The sequence below is a fragment of the Oncorhynchus mykiss genome, chromosome 6 (genome assembly GCF_013265735.2).
Source record: "Oncorhynchus mykiss isolate Arlee chromosome 6, USDA_OmykA_1.1, whole genome shotgun sequence".
NCBI lineage: Eukaryota > Metazoa > Chordata > Actinopteri > Salmoniformes > Salmonidae > Oncorhynchus > Oncorhynchus mykiss.
In genome coordinates this window covers 81,586,997-81,607,300 of record NC_048570.1, presented here as the reverse complement: position 1 = coordinate 81,607,300, position 20,304 = coordinate 81,586,997, and the positions used below count along the sequence as shown (strand labels likewise).

Sequence of the window (20,304 nt, the reverse complement as noted above, 5' to 3'; positions counted from 1 at the left end):
GACTAGGCCTATATGAATAAATCACAGAAATGTAACTTATGTCATTTGACCTATCTGGATCATTTGACTTGTGTCTTGCCGTTACCTAATTTCACTGGGAACAAGAGTTTGGTGTCATGAGGTAGCAAGTTTGAATATGTTTTCTCCATCCTCCCCTTCACTCACTACATCACCCCCCCCCCCCTTCCAGGTTTGTTACAGCTAAACCTGCTCCGGGTGTGAAAGTGGATTCTTTTCGCTCTCCACACTCGCGCGGCCCATCGTCCTCTACCGCTCGTGGGCTGTCACTGGGATTTTAAACTGGTACACGCGACCATCAACGGGACAAGAAACATTTACGACAGAAAACTCACTGAGAATAAACGTTCCTCGAAGAAATAAGAATTCCAGAATAATTTACCTTTTCTGCAGGTGCAGTTTTTATCTTTGAGCTGACGGATCGCGGAGAGAGTCTGCATTTCTACAGGTGAACAAAACGTAATTATTTGGTTCGGGGTTATCAAATTGCAAATTTAGCTTTGTGCTGTAGTGTATTGTCCACGAGCGCACATAATTAATCATCTTCACACTACCTAAAATGACGCGCAAGTCGTGCGTGCCGATAATGCAACCTCCTAACCAAGACTAATCTACACATTAGCTATCTGTAAAGATGCCGCCCTACTCCCTCCTCTATGTTTAATATAACACACATACATTCATTATTCATTTCGGTTGCCTATGAAGTTTGTTCTATAGAAAGTATTTGAATCTGATGTGTGCCACAGAATCTATTTGACTCTAGCCACAAAATTAAGGAAATTAGAAGGGGGGAGATTTTCGGTGTGCCGAAAGTACTATTATAACATAATAGTATTTTGGGGGGGGGGGGGGGTGCTTATATTTGTCCTGTTACACACAAATGTGTAATGGGAATGTGATTTTTTGCATATCCCAACCCCCCCTGAGACACCCTGAGGGAGTGGGGTCACAGCCAGGGATGCCATTGTACAGTACCCCTGGAGCAATTAAGGTTAAGTGCCTTGCTCAAGGGCACAGCAACAGATTTAGATGTTTTTCTCCTTGTCAGCTCTGTTATTTGAATCAGCAACCTTTCGGTTAGTGGCCCAACACGCTAACCTCGAGGCTACTGCCAACCCTAAATGTGATAGATAAATTAATCTAGTCCACTTCCCTCACCTCAGCCCCACCTAACAGTTAGCCTAGCTAGCGACCTCGTCAAGAGGTTTGGACCTCTTAGTGTAACTTTTAAGGTGTTGGGACTGACAGTCAGATTGACCTGTAGATGAGTCCCAGTCAGGGCTATTCACCACATTGGTGTCAGAAGTGGGATGGCACCTCGGTGCAGCCATCCAAAGCATGTGCCATCAGTATGGACACAAGGGACTTACAAGAGTGAAGCGTTGGTACACGCTTTCTGAAAGAAGGGGTATTCTGTATTGACCTAGTACATCACCTATTCTTTTTACATCAGCAGTTGTCAAAATTACAAAGTGCTTTACAGATACCCAGCCTAAAACCCCAATGAGCAAGCAATGCAGAGGCAGAAGCACAGTGGCTAGGAAAAAACTCCCTAGTTGGCAGTAACCTAGGAAGAAACCTAGAGAGGAACCATGCTTTGAGGGGTGTCCACTGTCCAGTCCTCTTCTGGATGCCTAATGAGTGACTTTGTTCCAGGCATTCAGACCTCTTGGCATAATGATGAAGGTGTAGGACATAATACCATGCTGATAGTGTCTATGCCTTGTTCCTGTTCCACACTACTGAGCTGAACCGTGCTGAGCCAAGCCAGACTGTGCTATCCTGGTTAAACATCCATCATAGTTGCTGGGACTGTGCTTGGCAGAACAATGTGAAAACGTGCCATCACAGTACGGTTCAAGTCTCCATGATGGTGTGAAACAGGTAACAGTGCAAAAGAGCCTATAATGGGATGAGTATAAGCTAACCTTGCCTGGTACCTGCAGATTTGCCTCCATGATGTCAAAGCTTGAACACTGTCATGAGTTTCACCAATGATGGACACTGCTGTGCCAATGCTCGTCAATGTCCAAGCAGTCATCATCGACACAAACGCCAAATGAATTGACAAAATGCTCTCTAATGTGGTTTCTGTTCGATTCTAATTTACAAAAGATGTGTCCCTCTCGCTTTCAAAATCCTATATTCACGATGAGAGCTCTGATCCAATCAGTGTGTTAGTCAGCAGTAGCCATCACTTCCATTAGCTATGGACCCTAACTGCTGCCATCATGTCTTACACTGCTAGCTAACCTCTCTACCTGAATGTGAGCAGTGTTACCCTGCCACTGGTCTCTCAGTGGAATGGAAAAGGCCTCCAAGTGTTTACATTGGGCCTAATGTTGTCAGAGCTCCTATAATACCAGCTTCAGGGGGAACAGACCAGGTCTTATGGGCCCCAGCCTCACCGGGAATAGACCGTACCACACCAGCTCAATGGAAACACTGTGGGGGTTAGCTGTTAGCACGGCGCTCAAATAACCTGGCGGCTAATGAACTGTCACTTTTTTTCTCCAAACAAAACGTTTTTAGTCCCTGTTCGCCTGAAAAGCCCTGGCCCTGCCAGGTTTGAACCTTGATTCCAGGGTTGGCTATGTCTTTCCATGCACGTACCAGTTATTAACTCTTTGCTAGTGGTTGGTTTTTAGATGTCTGATTCTGTTAAAGTTTATGGGGTTTGACAGTATTGAAAACAGCCATTCTCTTCATATTGACCCTACTACACTGATTCAAGGAAGCCAGCAATATGTTAAACAATGATTTCATTGTTATGCAGCTCAAGTTTTTCTAGAATGATGGAGCTTATATGATGACCCTGCCTCTTTTTGCATGTACTGTATTAGATCATAGAGGCAGAATAGAGACAGTAGTTACCTAACTTAATGGGGGATGTTAGACAGGGTTTGAGACAGGGAGATAGTTGAGAAGGCTGAAAGGTTGAGGTGGACTAATGCATTGAACCCTCATCTCTGGAGGTGTCAGGGATACCGCTAGATCAGCCTCTTGCACTACTGTCCCATAGTGTCTCTTAGAACTCCTCCGCACCACATGTATCATCATGTCACAGTAGAATTTGCAGGGACGTGCAGAATCCATGGGCTCTGCCAGAGTGGGATCCCTCTCTACCTCTCTACTGGACAAATCTTGGCTGTCCTCCTGGGAGGTTATCCCAGGACAGTGGTCTAATACTGGGATTTTTCCTGTCCTGCTGAGAGGTTATCCCAGGACACTGGTCCAATACTGGGATTCTTCCTGTCCTGCTGAGAGGTTATCCCAGGACACTGGTCCAGTACGGGGATTATTTATTTCCTCCTGAGAGGTTATCCCAGGACACTGGTCCAATACTGGGATTCTTCCTGTCCTGCTGAGAGGTTATCCCAGGACACTGGTCCTGTACTGGGATTATTCCTGTCCTGCTGAGAGGTTACTCCAGGACACTGGTCCAGTACTGGGATTCTTCCTGTCCTGCTGAGAGGTTATCCCAGGACACTGGTCCAGTACTGGGATTCTTCCTGTCCTGCTGAGAGGTTATCCCAGGACACTGGTCCAGTACTGGGATTCTTCCTGTCCTGCTCAGGTCTAATGTATTATTACTTAATCAGGCTTGGGTGTTGAAGGGAGAGTTATTGATCTGATGTTTGTTGTTTAAGGCAGTGTGACAGTTGACTTGACGCTTTACGTTGATTTATACCTCTGTAACTATACAGGAATAACTGAATAATTGTATTCTGTGTCTACGCTTTCCATTCAGAGTCTATGCTGACTCACAACAATCAACCCAGATATTTTTGTACACAGTATTAACTATGTATATGCACAATGCTGTAACTGGAGATCAAGGATGAAAAATATGAATGTAAGCTCACACAAGATCTGAAATGGCTTCATGCTGTTATGTTATGACTATCTTCACACAAGATCTGAAATGGTTTCATGCTGTTAGGAGTATCTTCACACAATATCTGAAATGGTTTCATGCTGTTAGGAGTATCTTCACACAACATCTGAAATGGTTTCATGCTGTTATGTTATGACTATCTTCACACAAGATCTGAAATGGCTTCATGCTGTTATGTTATGACTATCTTCACACAAGATCTGAAATGGTTTCATGCTGTTAGGAGTATCTTCTCACAATATCTGAAATGGTTTCATGCTGTTATGTTATGACTATCTTCACACAAGATCTGAAATGGTTTCATGCTGTTAGGAGTATCTTCACACAAGATCTGAAATGGCTTCATGCTGTTATGTTATGACTATCTTCACACAATATCTGAAATGGCTTCATGCTGTTAGGAGTATCTTCACACAACATCTGAAATGGTTTCATGCTGTTAGGAGTATCTTCACACAACATCTGAAATGGTTTCATGCTGTTAGGAGTATCTTCACACAACATCTGAAATGGTTTCATGCTGTTAGGAGTATCTTCACACAACATCTGAAATGGTTTCATGCTGTTAGGAGTATCTTCTCACAATATCTGAAATGGTTTCATGCTGTTAGGAGTATCTTCTCACAATATCTGAAATGGTTTCATGCTGTTATGTTATGGCTATCTTCACACAATATCTGAAATGGTTTCATGCTGTTATGTTATGGCTATCTTCACACAACATCTGAAATGGTTTCATGCTGTTAGGAGTATCTTCTCACAATATCTGAAATGGCTTCATGCTGTTATGTTATGGCTATCTTCACACAATATCTGAAATGGCTTCATGCTCTTATGTTATGGCTATCTTCTCACAATATCTGAAATGGTTTCATGCTGTTATGTTATGGCTATCTTCACACAAGATCTGAAATGGCTTCATGCTGTTATGTTATGGCTATCTTCACACAAGATCTGAAATGGCTTCATGCTGTTATGTTATGGCTATCTTCACACAAGATCTGAAATGGCTTCATGCTGTTAGGAGTATCTTCACACAATATCTGAAATGGCTTCATGCTGTTATGTTATGGCTATCTTCACACAATATCTGAAATGGCCTCATGCTGTTATGTTATGGCTATCTTCACACAAGGGGGTAAACACAGTTAGGTACTCAGAAAAGATGGAACAGTAAGGAAATTGCATTTGCTTTTTGCTCAGAAAAGGACTTTATTCTGGCGTGACAATATAGCTTAGAGCTGGGCGATATGGACAGCAATCCATATGGTGATAAATTGATGCGATAACAATAAATAGAAATATAAGTTTATAACATTAATGTACACCATCGTTTTTTACTACTAGTTTGATGGTTTTATCCATCAATTGTCCCATTAACAATCACACATATTATCAAACTTATTTCATTTAAAACTTCACATTTCTCTAGTATAGGCTACTTATGGTAATGAAGAATATCAGCAAAATGCCTGCGATTAGAGTGTTCTGTCTGGTCGGTTATGGATCATTTTCAGTTTATTGTCCCAGATCTAATATAGCCCCCCACCTGTAACCCGCTATATATAGAATGAGTACCCTGTCTTCTTCTTATGTTAGGATAAGTGTGGGAAACATGCTGTGTTAGTGGGTGTAACCATCCGGCATGGTCTGGGAATAGCATGTTGCTCACAGTGACCCCAGTGTTAGGTTAGAGTCTTAGGGTGCATCCCACATGGCACCCTATTCCCTATATAGTGCATTTATTTTGACAAGAGCCCTATGGGACCTGGTCAAAAGTAGTGCACTATAAAGGGGATAGGGTATCATTTGGGATGAAGACTTACTGTCATGGCTCATTTACTGGTCACATCCCATCAAGAGAACAACTGTGATTATTTCATTACCATTAGTCTCGGCAGCCAGAACCAAATAAACTACTGTTGAAGATGACATGAGAGATTAGATCACCATCGCTTGCCACTAGATTTGGTTTATATTGAGTTATTTAACCTTTTATATTCAGGTTTCTATTGTTGAGATAAAATCTATTTAGCAAAAGTGACCTGGTCCAAATGGCCCTAAACCAGGAACCATATTCTGAATAAAAAATATAAATAGAAAATACATCATTATATACTTAGATCAGTGAGGGACTGAACCTCAGTGAGACATGCATGCACACACATATGCACTCACACAGGCAAGCATGCACGCACACACACGCAAACACGTGTACACACACACACACAACCACGCACACACACAGACCCACACACACTGCTATTCTAGTCAGACTTATGTACTGACCAAATCATGAAAGACAAAACTATAACTGCTCTGGGTTTACCAAACTCATATTTTATTGGTCCATGTGTTTGTTACCGTTGCATTCATTACTTTCCAGCCATTATGATGAGCCTCTCCTCCCCACTCCCCATTTCTCCCTCCTTCCAACAGCCTCCATTGATCCTACTCTGGGAAATTCACCCTGGTCGGGTATTGGAAGTTTTGAGCAAGAAGCCACCTCCCCTCTCTCTCTTCAGAAAAGTTGTAGTCTTTACTTAAAGAGAAGGGAGGGGCTGTTACTCAGAAGTAACAGAATCGAGCTCCAACGCAATAACACCAAACCTGAACATTTACTTCTGAAATAACTGAGTAGCTCTTTGTTCATGGTGGGAGAACAGGGAGGTTGTGTATGAGTGTGAGTACATGTCTATATATCTGAGGATGTTACTAAGCATTTCTGTTGACTGCTTTCGTCCCTGGCCACCCCCTCCCTCCTGTTTAGAGGTTTGTGTTTTACGCCTCCACCACACTGACAGCGTTATTGCGTTTTGGTACACCAGAAATACATTCATTTCCAATGGAACTCTGTGTTTGCCTTGCAGCGTTGTGTTGCAGAGGCAGGTGCAGTGCGTTCTGTGTGCTGCATATGTTGGATCTATTGAACATATGCATTAAACTGTATGTTGAATGTTGAACTTATGTTTCACACATATCAGATGATGCTGCGTACTATTTTGTACAAAGAGGCTTTCGGTGTGATCGAGGCGTTAACAACAGAACGGAATGCTGTGTGAGATGAGGAGTGACATTTGTAATGCTTTATTTCATGAGCTTGGAGTTGCAACAGTAACGCATATAACACTTACCACATATCAAACTCTTTGAATTACATGCAGAATTACAGGATGTTGATATTATCATGGTATTATTAGCCCTTACTTGTAGCAGTATCAATACTGATGTTACAATGCCTTTGCCTAAACAGTTCACCTTCTAACTTTATACTGTCACAAATCCTATTTGCTTTTTGCTTTTTTACAGTATATTCATTTGGTTGAATTTCATACAATGATGACTTATATGCTTATTTTATTTCTATGAAAACTGGTGAGAGTTCATCGGGGGGGTAACTGAGCTGCAGGCAGGGAGGGGGGGGGGGGGGCTTCATCCATCCAGCCCTTGTTTAAAGTTGGCTGCAACGAATAGGCCACTGTAACTTTATGTACACAGTTGTTAAACTATAGCCATTCATTCACTCTAACAATATAGCCCTTTGTGCTTCCAATTCAATCATAATTCATTGTGTAGTTTTGATACAACCTACGTAATGAAAGTGTTTCTCAGTGAAGCTAGTAGTAGAGGACGCCGTTTCATTGCTTCATTCATTCTGATGTCATTAATGCCCAGATTGAACTGGTCTAAAAATGGATTTTAAAAAACAGGACTGGATTTACTGCAGGTATAATGGTGTACTGTACATGCCTTCCACACAGGCACCTCTGAGGTAATGGGTTTGTTTGGGAGGAGTTGGGAAACTAGTTCACAAATGTGTGGGCCTCTGTAGCTCAGTTGGTAGAGCATGGCTCTTCCAACGCTAGGATAGTGGATTCGATACCATCCGTACATAAAGGTTATGCACGCATGACTGTAAGTTACTTTCCATAAGTGTCTGCTAAATGGCATATACAGTCCATTTGGAAAGTGTTCAGACACCTTGACCTTTTTACACATTTTGTTACGTTACAGCCTTATTCTAAAATGGATTAATAAAAACAAATGCTCATCAATCTACACACAATACCTCATAATGACAAAGCAAAAACAGGTTTGTCGAAATTTTTGCAAATGTATTAAAAATAAATAGATAAGTATTCAGACCCTTTGACCTGAAATTGATCTCAGGTGCATCCTGTTTCCATTAATCATCCTTGAGATGTTTCTACAACTTGATAGGAATCCAACTGTGGTAAATTCAATTGATTGGACATGATTTGGAAAGGCACACACCTGTCTATATTAGCCCACAGTTGACAGTGTATGTCAGAGCAAAAACCAAGACTTGAGTTTGGACGAATTGTCCGTAGAGCTTCGAGACAGGATTGTGTCGAGGCACAGATCTGGAGAAGGGTACCAAAAAAGAGAAACAAGATTCTCTGGTCTGATGAAACCAACATGCTGTTGGGATGTTTTTCACTGGCAGGGACTGGGAAACTAGTCAGGATCGAGGGAAAGATGAACGGAGCAAAGTATAGAGAGTCTATGAATGTCCTTGAGTGGCCCAGCCAGAACCTGCACTTCAACCCGATTGAACATCTCTGGAGTGACCTTAAAATAGCTGTGCAGCGACACTCCCCATCCAACCTGACAGAGAGTATGAGAGGATCTGCAGAGAAGAGTGGGAGAAACTCCCCAAATACAGGTGGGTCAAGCTTGTAGCGTCATACCCAAGAAGACTCGAGGCTGTAATCGCTGCCAAAGGTGCTTCAACAAAGTACTTAGTAAAGGGTCTGAATACTTATGTTTTAAAAAATTATACATTTGCAAAAATGTCTAAAAACCTGCTTTTGCTTTGTCATTATGGGGTATTGTGTGGAGGTTGATGAGGTTCAAAAAACGATTTAATCCACTTTAGAATAAGGCTGTAACGTAACAAAATGTGGAAAACGTCAAGGGATCTGAATACGTTCTGAATGCACTGTATTACTATTTTATTATGATGATCTATTGTAGATGTAGTCAGTGGACTGGGGCCAGAACCTGAGGCAGCATGAGTGACTCTAGTTACATTAACAAGGCATTCTAGTAGAAGTCAGAGGCCAGGAGAGGTACGGAGGGTTTGTGTGGAAGTGATCCTTAATGGTCGACATTCTTAGACAGAACTGGTCTGTCTTTGATTTTAAGGTCTTTTAATGAATTTGCATGAATTTAGGCCAATCAATGCCTTTGAATAACATTAACCTTAAACTACAATGTAACAGAAAACTTCCTAGGGTGCATAGTCAGCGTTTCTTCTTTTGATTTCAGGTAAACTATGACCAGGTGGATTGTATTACTTTGTGTTTGTCTGTCCGTCACCTCGGCAACATTCAACAATTATCAGCAAATCAGCAGCTATGAGCAGCACTCCTTTCTGGGTATGTGGACATATTACTCCTCACTATACAGTGCATATGAAATGACATATTTATCTGTGTCTGGTTACATGGCTTTTTGTGTGTTCGTGTGACTGTGTCTTTACCTGTGTCTGGTTGCTAATCATTGTGTGTTTATATATATATATATATATATATATGTGTGTGTGTGTGTGTGTGTGTGTGTGTGTGTGTGTGTGTGTGTGTGTGTGTGTGTGTGTGTGCGTGTGTGTGTCCATCTCTCTGCCCTCTTCCCCTCCAGACCCTGAGGACACACTGAGTGTGAGCGTCCCCCTGGAGCTGCCTCAGCGCCCTCTACTGGGCAGCACCTTGGTACTACCCTGTTACTTCCAGGTGGGTCGGCCTGGCACCAATATCAATACTACACAGTTATGAGAAATAAGGATGTTGGATTTAGCAATAAATATCATATTATTTTTTATTTTTTCATTTAAAATTAACAAGATTACTATCTCCTGTTTCAGGGACCCTCCCTCCACTGTTTTAACTCCCTTCACTGTTTTAACTCCCTTCACTGTTTTAACTCTCCACTGTTTTAACTCCCTCCACTGTTTTAACTCCCTCCACTGTTTTAACTCCCTCCACAGTTTTAACTCCCTCCACTGTTTTAACTCCCTTCACTGTTTTAACTCCCTTCACTGTTTTAACTCCCTTCACTGTTTTAACTCCCTCCACGGTTTTAACTCCCTCCACTGTTTTAACTCCCTCCACTGTTTTAACTCCCTCCACTGTTTTAACTCCCTTCACTATTTTAACTCCCTCCACTGTTTTAACTCCCTTCACTGTTTTAACTCCCTCCACTGTTTTAACTCCCTTCACTGTTTTAACTCCCTTCACTGTTTTAACTTCCTTCACTATTTTAACTCCCTCCACTGTTTTAACTCCCTCCACTGTTTTAACTCTCTCCACTGTTTTAACTCCCTTCACTGTTTTAACTCCCTCCACTGTTTTAACTCCCTTCACTGTTTTAACTCCCTCCACTGTTTTAACTCCCTCCACTGTTTTAACTCCCTTCACTGTTTTAACTCCCTCCACTGTTTTAACTCTCTCCACTGTTTTAACTCCCTTTACTGTTTTAACTCCCACCACTGTTTTAACTCCCTTCACTGTTTTAACTCCCTTCACTGTTTTAACTCCCTCCACTTTGTTTTGACTTGTTTTCATGTTTCTCATAATACTGTTTTATGTATCAACTCTTTTCACATATTTGAGTCCTGGTGAGGAGAAAAAACTCAGTTAGACAGGACTGCAGTTCAATTGACCAATGAATAAGTTACAGTGATACAAAGTTCCATGATAAGAAACCCCATTGTAGTTCCACCATTATGTGACTTGTTTTATTTCAGAGTGGTCATCAACATAAAAATAGTATTTAATATTGTATTGTAATATAATTATGTTTTTCTAATAAACTTGAACTTTAACCCTACTTCCAGGACCACACCGTCCACGACCCCGGCGCCCCCACCATTGCCCCCCTGTCTCACCGCATCAAATGGAGCCGCATCACCAAGGAGCGTGTCTCTGTCATCCTGGTGGCCATGGACGGAGAGGTCAAGGTGGAGGAGGACTATCTGGACCGGGTCCACATGGTGGGCTACCCCCAGACCCCCACTGACGCCAGCATCAAGATCACAGAGTTGAGGTCCAACGACACCGGCACCTACCGATGTGAGGTCCAGCATGGCATTGAGGACAACCATGACACTGTGGACGTCCTGGTTCAAGGTAGGGACAGAGGGTAGTGGGAGTGTGACGACTGCTTGTTGCCAAGGAATTCATCTTTGGATATTGCTCTCTTTGTAAACAAAGTTGGTGCTTAAAGCTACCCCTGTACACACGTGAGTTTCTTTGATCTTTTGATTTTAGGACATTAAAAATGTTATTTGCCTAAAACTAAGGATTTATATGGTTTCATGAGTATTTTTGTTGTTGTTGATATTCTATAATTTGCTCTATGTACTGTATATGAACCATACAGACAACTTTGAAGCAAAATAAATCATGTATCTTTAAGCCACACAGATAGGCAGTGATCTAATTATTTTATGGAGGCATTAGTGGCTGCTCTGTCGCTGTTACACTGTTGTCTCTCTCCAGGTATCGTGTTTCACTACCGGGCCATCACGACACGCTACACACTGACCTTTGAGAAGGCCAAGGCAGCCTGTATCCAGAACAGTGCTGTGATCGCGACCCCAGAGCAGCTCCAGGCCGCGTACGATGACGGCTTCCACCAGTGTGATGCCGGCTGGCTCTCTGACCAGACTGTCAGGTCAGCCTATATCCCTCTCTTTCATCTGCACTGATCTGAAATCAGTTGCTGTTTTCAGATCAGTGCCAAAAGCAGTGAAGTGAATGAAGTGACTGGAAATAACTGAACTGATTTCAGAACAAAGTGAAGGAGGGAGTCTATAAGGCTTGTCTTCAAATAGTGTTTGTTTTCTTTAAAATATTAAGTGAGCTTGAGTGAGCTTGCCTGACACAATGGAGCCAATGGAATAATCCCAAAAGTGCAATCTTTACCTATCTGGCACTCCAACTAGGCTCAATCGAATGCTTTGAAAGACAACAATGGTCTAATTTTGAACCCTGATCTGCAATCTATCCAATGTTTGAAAATAAGTTAAAATATTTTATTTAACAGTTTATAATGACTGTGCATACAGTTCTCTAAGCATCATGAGGTCATTTACTTCATATAGGAATTATAAATAGAGTTATACTTGACGGTTTGTATTTCAACATTGTCCATTTATGTAATGTTTACATTTTCACGTCAGTATTTGGTTTGATCCTTCGTCTAAACACAGATGTCTGCCATGCAGAACTTCCTGTAGAATGTTTGACAGCTGAGCCTCTGAACATGTCACTTCCTCTTGACACACAGCCTCTCTTGTCCTCTATGCATCCCTCCTTCCATCCCTGGCAAAAACCTAGAGGATTGTGTTTACCTTTCTCTGATCTCACCTGTACGTTTTTTTCAACACCTCAGAACGAAAGCCCTCATTCCATAAATCTCCTCTAGTTGATTTCTCAGAAGTACTAGAAGGTTTAGAGGAAAATAGTGGACCGGTTTCCCGGACACAGATTAAGCCTAGTCTGGGACTAAGAAGCTTTTTAAAGCTTTTTAACCTTAAAAATATGTTTGAAATAATATGTTACCCAGGAAGGAAGACAAAGGCTCCGATTGAATCAATAAACTAACACGGCTCTGCCTCAACTGATTCACTCAGAATGTTGATGTTGTAATGGAGGTGTTTAAACCAACACACTGAATTAAATAGAATGTATTTGGATCAAAACATATACAACGAGATATACATCAGATCCCCACAGGATAGCACTTTAAAGTATCTCTCTGCAAGGTAGACCTATCACTCTGCACTGGTATGGATTTTGCACTCATTTCTGTTTTCTGTGAAAGGTACCCAATCCATGATCCACGTGAGAATTGCTATGGCGACAAAGACGAGTTCCCCGGGGTGCGAACCTACGGAGTGAGAGATGTCAACGAGACTTACGACGTGTACTGTTTTGCCGAGAAGATGACAGGTAACCAAGGAGACATCCCTGATCTTTTTTTCATAAGTGAGTGACAGGATGAGATCAGGACATGTTCACTTTGGAGAATACAGTCGTTTTCACAGACTCCTTTTTCTGACTGATGTGAAAATTGTGAACATTTTAATTGTGATTAATGTGGATTGCCTTAATCAATGAAATGAGTTACATTGACTCAAATATTCTTAACTACACAACTATCAACCTCAAGTAACACTGAACATGAACACTATCTTACGTCCATCCTCCCCTGTACTCTCCTCTCCCAGGCAGTGTGTTCTACTCTGGCTCTGTGGCTAAGTTCACCTACTCTGAGGCTGAGGAACAGTGTAGTAAGCAGGGGGCCCTGTTGGCCACCACAGGACAGCTGTACCTGGCCTGGCAGGCTGGTCTGGATGTGTGCAATGCAGGCTGGCTAGGAGACAGGAGCGTCCGCTACCCCATCAATGTCCGGAGGCCGCAGTGCGGAGGGGGTCTGCTGGGGGTACGGACCGTGTACCTCCACGTCAACCAGACGGGGTACCCCCTCCCCGAATCCCGGTATGATGCCTACTGCTACACAGGTAGGTTGCATTTAGCCTGGTCCCAGATCTGTTTGTGTCGTCTTGGCATCTCCTATAGGAGTTGGCTATATAGCACAAACAGATCTAGAACCAGAATAGTTTACACTGTGAATCAACCATAGACTGGAATGTGTTATCATTGGAATGAACCTACCGACACAAGATTATTTAATGTTTCATATTGGTAAGTGTTTTAGTGTCATATTTGTTAGTGTGTGTGTGTGTTTTGTGTCATATTTGTTAGCGTGTGTGTGTGTTTTAGTGTCATATTTGTTAGTGTGTGTGTGTGTTTTAGTGTCATATTTGTTAGCGTGTGTGTGTGTTTTAGTGTCATATTTGTAAGCGTGTGTGTGTGTTTTAGTGTCATATTTGTAAGCGTGTGTGTTTTAGTGTCATATTTGTTAGTGTGTGTGTGTGTTTTGTGTCATATTTGTTAGCATGTGTGTGTGTTTTAGTGTCATATTTGTTAGCGTGTGTGTGTGTTTTAGTGTCATATTTGTAAGCGTGTGTGTGCGTTTTAGTGTCATATTTGTTAGCGTGTGTGTGTGTTTTAGTGTCATATTTGTTAGCGTGTGTGTGTGCCCGTTTTAGTGTCATATTTGTAAGCGTGTGTGTGTGTGCGTGCGTTTTAGTGTCATATTTGTAAGTGTGTGTGTGTGTGCGTGCGTTTTAGTGTCATATTTGTAAGTGTGTGTGTGTGTGTGTGCGTGCCTTTTAGTGTCATATTTGTTAGCGTGTGTGTGTGTTTTAGTGTCATATTTGTAAGTGTGTGTGTGTGTGTGTGCGTGCGTTTTAGTGTCATATTTGTAAGTGTGTGTGTGTGTGTGCGTGCGTTTTAGTGTCATATTTATGTCATATTTTTAAGCGTTTAATTGTTTCATATTTGTCAAATGGCTGAATTTGTTCAGGATCACAACAGTGTTAAGTGAAACAGTAAACAACCATTCTCACCACATGTTTCCTTTTGGAAACCGTTCCCAACAATCACGTGCCTGAACCCTTTCTTCTGTCTCCTCTAGAAACGGACGAGGAGGGCTCAGGCATGGTGGTGCCCACCGAGGCGGGCAGCGGCGTGTTGAGCGTTGCCACGGTGACCCAGGGTCCTCCCGAGGTGTTCTTCAGGAACATGACCACAGAGAGCGAGGCGCTGGGCGAGGACCTGGCCACCCAGAAACCCACTAGTGTGGACTTCACCTTCGGCACTGAGTTGCCCCTGCCACAGCCGCCCAGTGTCACCGAGCTGCCACAGCCGCCCAGTGTCACCGAGCTGCCACAGCCGCCCAGTGTCACCGAGCTGCCCCTACCACAGCCGCCCAGTGTCACCGAGCTGCCCCTGCCACAGCCGCCCAGTGTCACCGAGCTGCCACAGCCGCCCAGTGTCACCGAGCTGCCCCTACCACAGCCGCCCAGTGTCACCGAGCTGCCCCTACCACAGCCGCCCAGTGTGACAGAGTTGGTTGTGGATGTGGTGGGGAGAGTAACGGCCAGGCCGGATGTGGGGAGTGAGATCGGCGAAGTGAGCAGATCAGGATATTTATTTTCTGCTACAGGTCAGTGACTGGATATCTGCTGGGTTTGACTGTAAATAGCAAACTTAGTCACTTTTCATGGGACCCTGTGTTGGGAAAGTTGTTTCTGGAACAACTGAGTGTACAAGCCCTACTTTCAATACTACTGAGTGTTTCATGTTGAAATGGAAAGAGAAGAATTGCAGTCATTGCTGAGGAGACTAACAAGCTTTATTGGTTGACTGTGAGAGGATATTTGTAACGTCGTTTTTACGGCACACTCTGAAGAACACAACAAATAATTGATCAAAAAATCTGAATGATTACAAACTGTGAATAAAAACACACTGGGGGGATTAATGTGTTTGGTGCATGAGATCAACCACATTATATCAGCATCATTACCTCTCCATCTGTAGGCGTGGTGTTTCACTACCGTGCTGGATCTAGTCGCTATGCCTTCACCTACGTGGAGGCCCAGCTGGCCTGTCAGAGTGTTGGAGCCTCCATCGCCACCCCAGAGCAGCTCCAGGCTGCCTATGAGGCCGGCCTCAACCAGTGTGATGCAGGCTGGCTTCTGGATCAGACCGTCAGGTAGGCAGGAAGACACACACACACTTGTCTGTATACATGGGCACACAAACATATTTAAAGACAGAACTACAGACAGATTAATACATGCATACACACACACACACACACACACACACACACACACACACACACACACACACACACACACACACACACACACACACACACACATACTAACTACAGGAGGCTGATGAGGGGAGGATGGCTCGTAATAATGGCTGGAATGGAGTGGTATCAAAAATGTGTTTGATTTGTACGATTCCATTCCATTTATTCCATTCCAGCCATTACTATGAGCCATCCTCCCCAATGAAGGTGCTGCCAGCCGGCGGCCACCTGTACCACATACAGATACTGTACTTGTTTCTAGTCCTTGTCACTGTTCCTTACCATCAGTACAACCATCTTCTTCTTCATTATACTCCCATTCATGGCTGTGAATAAAGGTTGTTTTCATGCACAGGTATCCCATCGTGTCTCCTCTGGAGAAGTGCTCTGGGGATCTGGAGACTTTACCAGGAGTGAGAACCTATGGACTGAGGCCCGCTGACGAACGCTACGATGTGTACTGCTACGTGGACAGACTCAGGGGTGAGAAAACACACTAGGTTTTGTTCACTCAAATTGCTCTTGAATCACTTTGTAACCCAGAGATGTCATACCTTGTGTCTATTTCTTGTCTGTCTATTGCAGTAGTAGTCTTTAAAGATAAGTCAAGAGGTTGGGCTAGTTTATTATATTTACACTGTCTTAACTATGTGGGAAATGAATGGCAATTGAAAAAGAGGTTTGACTTATCACAAACCACATCGCTGTGGGAGTTGTTTTGAGCACTGACTCGACTGTCTACGTCCTCTCTTCTCTTCTCTTCTCACCATCCTCTCATCCCTTAACCTGACTGTCCTCTTCTCACCATCATCTCATCCCTTAACCTGACTGTCCTCTTCTCTTCTCTTCATCCTCTCATCCCTTAACCTGACTGTCCTCTTCACCATCCTCTCATCCCTTAACCTGACTGTCTTCTCTTCTCACCATCCTCTCATCCCTTAATTAACCTGACTGTCCTCTTCACCATCCTCTCATCCCTTAACCCGACTGTCCTCTTCTCACCATCCTCTCATCCCTTAACCCGACTGTCTTCTCTTCTCACCATCCTCTCATCCCTTAACCTGACTGTCTTCTTTTCTCTTGTCACCATCCCCTCATCCCTTAACCTGACTGTCTTCTCTTCTCTTCATCCTCTCATCCCTTAACCTGACTGTCTTCTCTTCTCTTGTCACCATCCTCTCATCACTTAACTTGACTGTCTTCTCTTCTCTTCATCCTCTCATCCCTTAACCTGACTGTCCTCTTCTCACCATCCTCTCATCCCTTAACCTGACTGTCCTCTTCTCACCATCCTCTCATCCCTTAACCTGACTGTCCTCTTCTCTTCAGCCTCTCATCCCTTAACCTGACTGTCCTCTTCTCACCATCCTCTCATCCCTTAACCTGACTGTCCTCTTCTCTTCATCCTCTCATCCCTTAACCTGACTGTCCTCTTCTCTTCATCCTCTCATCCCTTAACCTGACTGTCCTCTTCACCATCCTCTCATCCCTTAACCCGACTGTCCTCTTCTCACCATCCTCTCATCCCTTAACCTGACTGTCTTCTCTTCTCACCATCCTCTCATCCCTTAACCTGACTGTCTTCTCTTATCTTCTCACCATCCTCTCATCCCTTAACCTGACTGTCCTCTTCTCACCATCCTCTCATCCGTTAACCTGACTGTCCTCTTCTCACCATCCTCTCATCCCTTAACCTGACTGTCCTCTCTTCTCTAGGTGATGTGTTCCATGCTGGCTCCAGTGATGGCTTCACCTATGACGGTGCTCTGTCTCACTGTCAGGAGCTGAACGCTACCCTGGCCTCTACTGGCCAGCTCTACGCCGCCTGGAGACAAGGCTTGGATAATTGCCGCGCAGGTTGGCTAATCGACCGGAGTGTCCGGTACCCCATCACCAACCCCCGGGCGGCGTGTGGTGCAGGGAAGGCAGGGGTGTACACAGTATACACCCACAACAACCAGACGGGATACCCAGACCTGTATTCCAGATATGACGCCTACTGCTTCAAAGGTTTGGACTGAAATGTGTTTAATCATACAGTGGGGAGAACAAGTATTTGATACACTGCCGATTTTGCAGGTTTTCCTACTTACAAAGCATGTAGAGGTCTGTAATTTTTATCATAGGTACACTTCAACTGTGAAAGACGGAATCTAAAACAAAAATCCAGAAAATCACATTGTATGATTTTTAAGTAATTAATTTGCATTTTATTGCATGACATAAGTATTTGATCACCTACCAACCTGTAAGAATTCCATCTCTCATAGACCTGTTAGTTTTCTTTAAGAAGCCCACCTGTTCTCCACTCATTACCTGTATTAACTGCACCTGTTTGAACTCATTACATACACTTACCTGTATAAAAGACACCTGTCCACACACTCAATCAAACAGACTCCAACCTCTCCACAATGGCCAAGATCAGAGGGCTGTGTAAGGGCATCAGATATAAAATTGTAGACCTGCACAAGGCTGGGATGGGCTACAGGACAATAGGCAAGCAGCTTGGTGAGAAGGCAACAACTGTTGGCGCAAGTATTAGAAAATGGAAGAAGTTCAAGATGACGGTCAATCACCCTCGGTCTGGGGCTCCATGCAAGATCTCACCTCGTGGGGCATCAATGATCATGAGGAAGGTGAGGGATCAGCACAGAACTACACGGCAGGACCTGGTCAATGACCTGAAGAGAGCTGGGACCACAGTCTCAAAGAAAACCATTAGTAACACACTACGCCGTCATGGATTAAAATCCTGCAGCGCACGCAAGGTCCCCCTGCTCAAGCCAGCGCATGTCCAGGCCCATCTGAAGTTTGCCAATGACCATCTGGATGATCCAGAGGAGGAATGGGAGAAGGTCATGTGGTCTGATGAGACAAAAATATAGCTTTTTGGTCTAAACTCCACTCGCTGTGTTTGGAGGAAGAAGAAGGATGAGTACAACCCCAAGAACACCATCCCAACCGTGAAGCATGGAGGTGGAAACATAATTCTTTGGGGATGCTTTTCTGCAAAGGGGACAGGACGACTGCACCGTATTGAGGGGAGGATTGATGGGGCCATGTATCGCGAGATCTTGGCCAACAAGGAGCATTGAAGATGGGTCGTGGCTGGGTCTTCCAGCATGACAGCAACCCGAAACACACAGCCAGGGCAACTAAGGAGTGGCTCCGTAAGAAGCATCTCAAGGTCCTGGAGTGGCCTAGCCAGTCTCCAGACCTGAACCCAATAGAAAATCTTTGGAGGGAGCTGAAAGTCCGTATTGCCCAGCGACAGCCCCGAAACCTGAAGGATCTGGAGAAGGTCTGTATGGAGGAGTGGGCCAAAATCCCTGCTGCAGTTTGTGCAAACCTGGTCAAGAACTACAGGCAACGTATGATCTCTGTAATTGCAAACAACAACAGTTTCTGTACCAAATATTAAGTTATGCTTTTCTGATATATCAAATACTTATGTCATGCAATAAAATGCAAATTAATTACTTAAAAATCATACAATGTGATTTTCTGGATTTTTTATTCCGTCTTTCACAGTTGAAGTGTACCTATGATAAAGAATTACAGACCTCTACATGCTTTGTAAGTAGGAAAACCTGCAAAATCGGCAGTGTATCAAATACTTGGTCTCCCCACTGTAAGTCATGTTGTTTCCACTTTATTTCAACATCAAAAAAATATTCAGGCTAAAACGCAATCAAAACTGTACGTTGGTCTTGGATAGACACAGGAATGTAATAGAATAATGTGTCATCTCTCAATCACCCACCCACCCACTCACTCACTCAATCACCCACCCACCCACCCACCTACTCACCCAGTCACCCACTCTCTCAATCACCCACTCACCCACCCACCTACTCACCCACCCACCCACCCACTCACCCACTCTCTCACTCACTCATTCACCCACTCACCCACCAACCCACTCACCCACTCTCTCACTCACTCCTTCACTCATTATATCACTCACTCACCCTCTCACTCAGTTTTCACTCGCTCACATTATCCTTCACTCTCACTCACTTGTTCGCTTGCATGGTCACTCACTCACTCACTCACTCACTCACTCACTCACTCACTCACTCACTCACTCCCTCACTCACTCACTCACCCACCCACTCACTCACTCACCCACTCACCCACTCTCTCACTCACTCCTTCACTCATTCTATCACTCACTCACCCTCTCACTCCGTCTTCACTTGCTCGCATTATCATTCACTCTCACTCAGTTGTTCGCTTGCATGGTCACTCACTCACCTTCTCTCACTCACTCACTCACTCACTCACTCACTCACTCCCTCACTCACTCACTCACCCACCCACTCACTCAGTCACTCAGTCAGTCACCCACTCACTCACTAAGATATTTTTGTTTCCTGTAGTGGACATCTTGTTTGTCGCCAATGAAACTGGATTGAACATCACAGAGATAGAAGAGGCTTTGGTTAACCTCACATCCATCACTGATTTGCTGAGGCCTGGTAAGAGCCATAGTCACTTCACTTGCCTTAAATAAGCATTTTATGGAATTCTACACTATAAATATACACTGTATATACATTACTGAAATATGTAAATCACTTTTCTTTCTTTCTCTCTCGCTCTCTGTGTCTCTCTCTGACTCT

The 20,304-nt window shown here is 43.6% G+C and overlaps 1 protein-coding gene across 5 annotated transcripts in view; it reads left to right on the top strand.

Annotated features, from left to right (window-relative positions):
• The first annotated feature begins 216 nt into the window (after positions 1–216).
• The window catches only part of LOC110506145 (aggrecan core protein), a 33,672-nt gene continuing 13,584 nt past the window's right edge, over positions 217–20,304 (top strand). For 3 of the 5 annotated variants that reach the window (XM_036981090.1, XM_036981088.1, XM_036981087.1), the window contains exons 1-12: positions 218–466; positions 9,212–9,321; positions 9,581–9,672; positions 10,776–11,067; positions 11,440–11,614; positions 12,767–12,894; positions 13,173–13,466; positions 14,486–15,016; positions 15,394–15,568; positions 16,032–16,159; positions 17,393–17,686; positions 20,062–20,160. In XM_036981090.1, the coding sequence (XP_036836985.1) occupies positions 9,219–9,321; positions 9,581–9,672; positions 10,776–11,067; positions 11,440–11,614; positions 12,767–12,894; positions 13,173–13,466; positions 14,486–15,016; positions 15,394–15,568; positions 16,032–16,159; positions 17,393–17,686; positions 20,062–20,160 (2,311 nt within the window). In that variant the 5' untranslated portion in view covers positions 218–466; positions 9,212–9,218. Of the gene's footprint in view, positions 467–9,211; positions 9,322–9,580; positions 9,673–10,775; positions 11,068–11,439; positions 11,615–12,766; positions 12,895–13,172; positions 13,467–14,485; positions 15,017–15,393; positions 15,569–16,031; positions 16,160–17,392; positions 17,687–20,061; positions 20,161–20,304 lie in introns of all 5 variants that reach the window. The other 2 variants (XM_036981089.1, XM_036981091.1) reach the window with 1 other exon arrangement.